General features: G+C 34.3%; 1 protein-coding gene and 1 pseudogene across 2 annotated transcripts; both read left to right on the top strand.

Annotated features, from left to right (window-relative positions):
* The first annotated feature begins 1,521 nt into the window (after nt 1–1,521).
* LOC130504992 (uncharacterized) lies at nt 1,522–3,827 on the top strand (annotated as a pseudogene).
* Nucleotides 3,828–4,567: 740 nt separating this feature from the next.
* On the top strand, nt 4,568–8,183 carry LOC130494517 (protein TIFY 6B-like). 2 transcript variants are annotated; one of them, XM_056999599.1, is made up of 7 exons: nt 4,568–4,806; nt 6,438–6,643; nt 6,790–7,001; nt 7,102–7,195; nt 7,271–7,589; nt 7,681–7,741; nt 7,831–8,183. In XM_056999599.1, the coding sequence occupies exons 1-7, from the start codon at nt 4,722–4,724 to the stop codon at nt 7,931–7,933; spliced, it is 1,080 nt and encodes a 359-aa protein (XP_056855579.1). In that variant the 5' UTR covers nt 4,568–4,721; the 3' UTR covers nt 7,934–8,183. The 2 variants fall into 2 exon arrangements, with proteins under 2 accessions (XP_056855579.1, XP_056855580.1); XM_056999600.1 differs by having other exon boundaries at nt 4,569–4,806; nt 7,271–7,580.
* The last annotated feature ends 655 nt before the right edge of the window (nt 8,184–8,838 follow it).

Below are 8,838 nucleotides of genomic sequence, written 5' to 3'. Positions count from 1 at the left end.
TATCTACAGATTTTATAAATATTGTTTAATTTTAATTTTTGACAATTATGCAATTTTACATATTTATTTAATATATTTAATTAAAATAAATAGATAGAAAAATCTACCTATGATTATAATTTTAAATATATATATATATGCACATTCTTAAATATAATTCAAAATAAACAAAATTGTTTTTATCTTAATTTTAATGTTCAGTTAAATCAAATTTATATTAAAATATTGATAAAAAAAGAAAATTTATAATTTTAGTTAAAAATAAAAATAATTTATATTTATCTATTAAAAATATTTTAAAAATATTTTACTGCACATAGTGCAGGAAAACACCTAATATCTAGTATCCTCATCGTTGGTCTTTATTTTTTTACAACAATCGTTGGTCAATCTGGAGCAAGCCGTGAAAGATACGTTTATTTAGCATCTTTTGATATCATCCTCACTCGGTAGGTCCACATTTGATCTGATATTATCTAATATGAAATGTTGTGTTTTAAAAGAACACTACATCGTGGTTAGTTACTTGCACAGCAATGAATATTTTATATTGATATCAATATCGAGGTTGTCCAAAAAAAAATATCAATATCGAGAAATAGATAAAGGCTGTAGAAAATGACGTGTGCTATTTTTCTCCAAACAGAAAGAACGATATTATCGTGGGCAGAGATCGGCAAGTTGTTGTGTGTGCTTGACTGCTTCCAGCTTACATTTGATAAATTATAAGACTTGCTACTGTATTAAAACATTGCAAAACGTTAATTATTGTATAGTTTTACTAATTCTTCAAGAACGTGACGCACGAAATGGCGTAATTTACTCGCCAGGACCACATGCAAAATACTCAACAAAACGATGTCAACGAGTCGTTTAAGTATTATTTACATTTAAAAAGAAACATTTTTAAAAAAGCAAAAAAAAGAAACATTTTCTTTTGGTACCAATAATTACATTAATACAAGTATAGTTAAAGCAGCGTAGATATATTACTAATTGATCCAAAATAATATACAATGTTTATTATTATTGAAGTACACTGACAAAAATAACGATTTTAAAATTAATCGAATATGTGAGTTGTAACCAGTGGCGGAGCTACACCCACCAACATGGGGTCAATGAACCCAGCAAAATTAAGAAAATTAGTGTAACCTAAAGCCCAATGTATATGATGATCCCATTAATAATTTTTTTTTGCCCCCATACATTTATTTAAACCCATTTACATATAAAAGAATGATAATGCATTTAAGCCCAATTAGTATTTTAATGGAATTATACTGCAAAGCCCACTAATGAAGAAAACCTAAAACTAAAATATGTGTTTCACATTGTCTTTTTCACGTTTGGAACTTCTTCGTCTTCCAAATTCACTTTTTTTTCGTCAAGCAAACGAGATTCACATTCACTTATATAATTCTCTTGGTGAGCCATGAATCTAGTCAGTTTTTAAAATATTTGTTTTTCTTTTATTCTAAATTTGATATAAACTAATACTTTTGTTTGTCACATAGATCAATGGAAAAGTTTCTTAAAAGATCCTTCACACCAGCACCTAAAGAAAATTTGGATGATTTACCATGGGATCCTGCTAAAAGGAAAAAAATCAATGCATATGATTCAAATCAAAGAGACGAGATAAGGCGCAAGTATCTAGCTAGAGGTCCTTGTAAACTGTATGGTCATAATTTTCCAAAAAAGATGATCTCAAATTCTTTGAGACGGTTTAGTCCTACTTGGTTTGATCAGTATGGTACTTGGCTTGAGTACAGCGTATCGACAGATAGAGCTTATTGTTTGTGTTGTTACTTGTTTCGAGATGACATACATAAGCAAGGTGGGAATGATACGTTCGTGACAGAAGGTTTTTCTAGCTGGAATAAATCTGAGAGATTTGCTACTCATGTGGGTGGTCTAAATAGCTTTCACAATATTGCAGTTAAGATGTGTGATTCTTTGATGAATCAAAAACAGTCCATTGCCCAAGCTTTTTATAAGCATGATGATGTGGTCAAAAACGAATATCGTCTTCGGTTGAATGCTTCAGTTGATGCTTCTAGATATTTGCTACGACAAGGAATACCTTTTCGTGCTCATGATGAGTCAGAAGATGCTGGTAATAAAGGGAACTTTCTGGATCTTATAAGGTATACCGCAGACCAGAACGAAGCGGTAAGTAAAGTTGTTTTGGAAAATGCTCCAAAAAATAACCAGATGACTTCTCCACCGATCCAGAAAGACATTGTCCATTGTTTTGCAGAAGAAGTCGTGAAATCTATTATTGAAGAAGTTGGTCATGGTGTTTTTGGTCTACTGGTGGATGAATCTGCTGATATTTCTCACAAGGAACAAATGGCTATTGTGTTGCGCTTTGTCGATAAGAACGGAACAATCAAAGAAAGATTTATTGGTGTGGTTCATGTAAAAGAAACTTCTTCTTTGACACTTAAGCTAGCTATCGATGGTTTGTTTGCTAAGTATGGATTGAGCTTGAAAATGTAAGAGGCCAAGGTTATGATGGAGCGAGTAATATGAAGGGTGAATTCAATGGTCTTCGGGCTTTGATTTTGAGGGAAAACAGTTCAAGCTACTATGTTCATTGCTTTGTTCATCAGCTTCAGTTGGTAGTAGTGGCAGTCGCGAAGAAACATTTTGAAGTTGGTGAGTTTTTTGATATGATTTCTACATTGTTGAATGTAGTTGGGGCTTCCTGCAAACGACAAGATGAACTTAAAGAAAAATACCGTAAGAAGATCGAAAAAGGTATTAGCAGTGGTGAAATTAGCACTGGAAAAGGGAAGAATCAAGAGCGTTCTCTTCCAAGGCCATCAAATACTCGTTGGGGTTCTCATCATAAGACATTAGTGCGTCTGGTCGAGTTGTTTTCAATTGTTATTGAGGTGCTTGAATATATCCAGAATGAAGGCCTTGATGACTCAAAGAAACGACAAGCATATGGTCTTATTAAGTACTTGTGTACTTTTGATTTTGTCTTCTATATGCAACTGATGCTGCTTATTTTGGGACTAACGGAAAATTTATCCATGGCTTTGCAACAAAAAAATCAAGACATTCTGAATGCTGTTTCATTGGTCGAATCAACTAAGCGAGAACTGCAGAAGCTTAGAGATGATGGATGGGATTCTCTTATGGTTAAAGTTTCTTTGTTCTGTAAGAAACATGATATTGAAATGATCATGATGGAAGATAGTTTTGTTGGTTCTGGGAGGAGACGAAAGAAAAGCAACATAACCAATTTACATCATTATAAGATCAGTTGCTTCAATGTTGTTCTGGATCTGCAGCTGCAAGAGTTCAATGATCGTTTTACTGAGGTAAACACCCAACTTCTTATTTGTATGGCTTCCTTAAGTCCTACAAAATCGTTCAAGTTGTTTGACAAAGAGAACCTGATAAAATTGGTTGAGTTCTATCCAGACGATTTTAGTTTTTTTGAGCGTTCTTCTCTTGAGCAGCAACTTGACATCTACATTGATAATATAAGAGAGGATGGCCGATTTAATAACTTAGAGAGTCTTGGAGATCTTTCTCGTTTGATGGTTGAAACACAGAAACATCTTGCACATCCTCTAGTTTACAGACTTTTGAAGTTAGCACTAACTTTATCAGTTGCTACGGCAACTGTCGAGAGATGTTTTTCTGCAATGAAGTTTGTGAAGACGGCTTCGCGCAACCGGATTGGAGATCAGTTTTTAAGTGACTGTCTTGTTTGCTATATTGAAAAAGATTTGTTTGCATCGGTTACAAATGAAACAGTGGTGAAAAGGTTTCAAACCATGGCTGAACGTAGAGTATGTTTGTAAGTTCGTTTAATAATATTTGTAAAAATATTTGATTTAAGAGATTTTTTTTTATATCATATTTTACTTTAATATATACGCCTCCGACAAAATTATTTTTTGCTTCCGCCACTGGTTGTAACATAATCACATGGTGTATTAAGCTATTAGTTAGTTTACAAAAAAAAAGTATTAAGCTATTAGTACTATCCGGTGATTTGAGGATTAAACTATAGATTTATAAAATACAGAGAATATAAATTATTTTTTGCTTGCAGAAAAAGATTGAACGTGCAAATGTTTTTCTTGATCAAGAGAGAACGTGCAAGGAAGTAATAATATTAATTAATACTTTAAATTAGAAAATCGATAAAACAAACGAGTCTACAACTCACGCGCTCCATTCGCGAGTCAGCCGACAATTTCGACTTTTGTTACGAATAAAGTTTAAAAAAGGTGAATGAATTAAATTGGCGCTTCGCGTCTCGTGAATCATTCACGTCGAAATTTGACTGGAGCTCGTAAAATAACCCACGTGACTCACCACGTGTCGACAACTAAAAGAAACGCCACACGCATAAATCGCACTTCGCGACGACGCACGTGCTTTTCGACCGTCTATATCCGGTGACATAACCGGGAAAACCTGTAGCGGTCTTTTTGCGCCAATAGGAAAGGAGAAAAGGAATCTTTTTCGTTTATTTTTAAATTTCTAAAAAGCTTCAAATAAATAAAATCGTGGTGTTCACATGCCTCATGCGATGCTTAAAAGGAGAAAACTCGGTGTGTGTGTTTTAACTTCATCCCACGTTTTTCATTTTCCTCCATCACACAAGTTCTCATTTCTTCCCTTTTCCGGTGACTCTTAAGCTTTTCCTTCAGGTAGATATTTGTTTGGTTCCAGCGGTTGCATATAACATGGAGAGAGATTTTCTCGGGCTGGGTTCAAAAAATTCACCCATCACTGTGAAGGAGGAAACCAGTGAAAGCTCCAGAGATTCAGGTTAATTTTAAATATCTCTCCCTTCGGCTAAACTCTTCAACTATATTCGTCAATTTGTTCTAGATCCTGATCAAAATTATGTGTTAGGAGTTACTACTAGTCACTAGATTAAGAATCTGTTTTTGGAAAAAGAACTACTCCCTCTGTTCCACTTTAAGTAAAGTTCTAAGATTTTTATTTTGGTCCATAATATGTGATGTTCTCACTATTCTAGGTAAAATTAAATGTCATTCAAATTTTGTGACCAATTACAAAATCATGTACATTTTGTTATTGGTTAAACTTGTTTTATTTAATGTGATTTTTATATAACCAAGATAAAGTGCATAAAATTTTGTATTTTCTTAATAATTGTGTAAAAACCTTAAACATCACTTAAAATGGTACAGAGGGAGTGTATGGTTTTGGTCGGGAACTGGATTGTCAGTTTGTCTCTTGGAGGATAACATATTGTCCGTCCCTTTCTCGGGAAACAAAGAACTGTTGAATTTATGAATATTAGTAGTATTAATACTCCTTCTGTTTCATAATAAGTGTCATTCTGAGCTCATTTTCTTGTTATACAAAGAGTATCACTTTACAATTCCAATGAAAATTAATTGCAAACTGCATTAATTTTATAAATAATTTTATTTATCGAAAATACTATTGGTCAAAGAAATATAATTAATTACAACTTACATATATTTCAACAACTTTCTTAATCTGTGTCAAAAATGTCAGAACGACACTCTTTAAGAAACGGAGGGAAACGGAGGGAGTAGTACTATTTTGTTTAGGTAAACAGTGAAAAACATGTTGAAATTCGAAGATTGTTTTTTTTTTTTTGATAAAGGGCTTAACGAGAACAGATCTTAAGCTAGTTTTTTTGTTAAACAAACAAAACTCTAGGTAGAGATTTTGTTTTCATGAATCTAGTACTAATCGAGGACAAAATTTAATTAGTAGTTTATTTTAAAAAAACGAATACGTAAAATGCTGGAAAGGAAGGCTTGAATGAAACGGATAAAAAAAATAAAGTAGAATAGAGACGGTTGGTAGTAGGAATAAGATTATTTTAGGAGAAGATTAGTATACAAAAAAAAAAGTTCCAGTTGGATTGTTTTATGCAGTGATTAAATATTTGATTTGTGTGTTGATTAAGTGAGAGTGGTGTCAGGGTGTTATTATAACACCTATAAAATATAGTTGAAGGTACATTGAGAACGAATAGTTTTCTCACCAAGATGAATAAACTAATTACGTCCGATTTGTTTTCTTATTAGTCAAAACGTGGCATTCCATAATAGTAGTGCATCGACATGTGCTGTGTTATGTATAAAGTTGAATCTCTCTTTAATTTAAAATTAAATAGTAATAATATTAAACTATACTCGTTTCGATATAATTGTTTTGAATAATTTTATATTTATTTGGGACATGGTTTCTAAGGTGGTTTTGTTGCCTCGTTGAATTTGTAAACATTATCAGTTTCTTTATTTTACATAGTTGGTGACATCTTTTTCTTAGGTTGGGTGTTGAATTATCTCTCTTTATTTTATTTATATAGATCTCGAGACATTAATGGTTTAACGGTAACCACTTCATGTCTGACTTTAAACTGATAAAGTTCGTTTGTTTTCCTTTTACAGCTCCGAGTAAAGGAATGAAGTGGTCATTCCCAAACAAAGCCTCTGCTACTTCTTCTCCTCAGTTTCTAGCTTTCAGGCCATCCCAAGAAGACAGACATAGAAACTTTGCAAACTATCATCTCCCACACTCTGGTTCCTTCATGCCATCATCAGTAGCTGATGTTTATGAGTCCTCCAACCGGAGCACTCCTTACAGTTCTGTTCAGGTATTTGCCGAATCATGACCTATATGTCAAACCAATTGTCAGGTTGATTAGGGTCTTGTTTTAACTATTGATTCATTTGGAGTGTGGACTAAGATTCTCATTAGCAGTTTCCTTGCATCTTACGTTATGGCTTTTTCTGGTTTCAGGGAGTTAGGATGTTCTCTAGTTCCAATCCACATGAAGAAGCTACCTCAGTTTCATTCTCTAGGCCGGGTCTCCAGTCTCATTATGCACCAGGAGGAACAAGCTTCATCAACAATAGCGTAAGCTCGCAACCTTTGGTAGGAGTTCCTATCATGGCACCTCCAGTATCAGTCCTTCCTCCTCCAGGTTCCATTGTTGGAACAACTGATATTAGGTACCCATTGCTTCTATCCAATTTTGTTAGTAATTGTGGCTAAAGAATCTCTTTGAGAAAATCTATTCCATGGCTGACTCAAAACTTCTTCTTTTGCTAGATGTTCTTCCAGGCCATCAGGATCATCACCTGCTCAGCTGACCGTCTTTTATGCCGGTTCAGTTTGTGTTTATAATGACATATCTCCTGAAAAGGTAACTCAAATCACTTTCTCCCATATATGCTTTACTCATTTTGCTTTAATAGTGTTACTGATTCCTCCATCACAGGCCAAGGCGATAATGTTACTTGCTGGAAACGGTTCCCCTATGCCACAAGCCTTTTCACCACCTCAAACTCATCATCAACAAGTGATCAATTATGCTCGTGCCTCCGTTGATTCTTCAGCTGTGCCTCCTAGCTTCATGCCTACAGTCTCTTATCTTAGCCCTGAAGCTGGAAGTAGCTCAAATGGGTTCGGAGCAGCTAAAGCAGCAAGAGGCTTTACAACAACAACATACCACAACCACCACCAAACTAAAGCATCCAATATCAACTCTTCAGTGGCGGCTTCTTGTTCTGCCAATGTACCTCAAACAGGTAAAATAGGTAAAAGCAAAGTCTTAGTACCTAATGGCTAAGTCTAACTAAACTCGCCTGCATGAACGTGGCTTCATTCTGCTTTATGTTTCTTATGCAGTGGCTTTACCTCAGGCTCGGAAAGCATCTCTGGCTAGGTTCTTAGAGAAGCGCAAAGAAAGGTACACACACACAACCATTCTTCTTCACAGACTAAACCAATTAATTTTTTTTTCTCGACTTAACTCTCACATTTTTTTTGGTTTTGCAGGGTAACAAGCGTATCACCATATTGCTTAGACAAGAAGTCATCAACAGATTGTCGCACACCAATGTCTGAATGCATAAGTTCTTCTCTCAGCTCTGCAACCTAATCAGTGATACTGCTTCAGACCACTCCGGATCCGTATTTGCATTTCAGTGGTGGTTATTCTGTTATTTTATTTTATTTTATTTTTGTTACCGAATTTTCCTTCCACGGAGTTTCTTCTTAGCTTGTACTATATACTACTATAGTGTATACTTTTATCATCTGATTTTGATCGAATGGAACTATGATTAAATTCAAAACTTGTAATATTCTGAACCGAAACAAAATCAAATCACAAATAAATTTTGGTTCTCTACCGCATGATTATACTGCAAATGAACTACTCTGAATTCTCTGCATTTAATAAGAATCAAATCTTATATTTCTTTTTGAAATACTTAAGAATCAAATCTTAATAAGATTAAATCCAGTTGATTATGCTATTATCCAGTTTTTCTTAAGATTGTTTATCCCGTTTTCATGTGCATTACTTTCCTGAAAAATTATGCAAGTCCAGACCAGAATTATAACATCCAAACAAAATTCAGGGCATGATATTTAATGGAAACTCATGGTGTATGGAGATATTTTATCTTCTGCTGATCTAATGATTTAACATGAAAGACGGAATGAGAAATAGAGTTGAGGAGTAAGATAACATATAATGTAGGAGCAACAGAGTTCATAAGCCGAGGGAAGACGGCAAACGAAAGCATTAGTGCTCTATCTCAATTTTGGCAGCTAAAAGGACTGAAGCACCACTTTTCTCAAGCGCTCAGTGACGTACTGCCTTGTATCAACTCAATTAACATAAAATTCATAGACGCAGAGACTTTCATAGAGACTAACTAACTAGCGATGACTTATTCTTGATATGGGCGTGTATTATATATATTGTTACATAACTGACTGCTACATCTTGAAAACCCTAATTTGTACGCTTCGTGAACCCTGATGCTGCTGCTGAGT

Source organism: Raphanus sativus, unplaced genomic scaffold, assembly GCF_000801105.2.
Source record: "Raphanus sativus cultivar WK10039 unplaced genomic scaffold, ASM80110v3 Scaffold1930, whole genome shotgun sequence".
NCBI classification, from domain to species: Eukaryota; Viridiplantae; Streptophyta; class Magnoliopsida; order Brassicales; family Brassicaceae; genus Raphanus; species Raphanus sativus.
The sequence above is the reverse complement of the archived record's forward strand: the minus strand, read 5'-3'. Positions and strand labels throughout refer to the sequence as shown.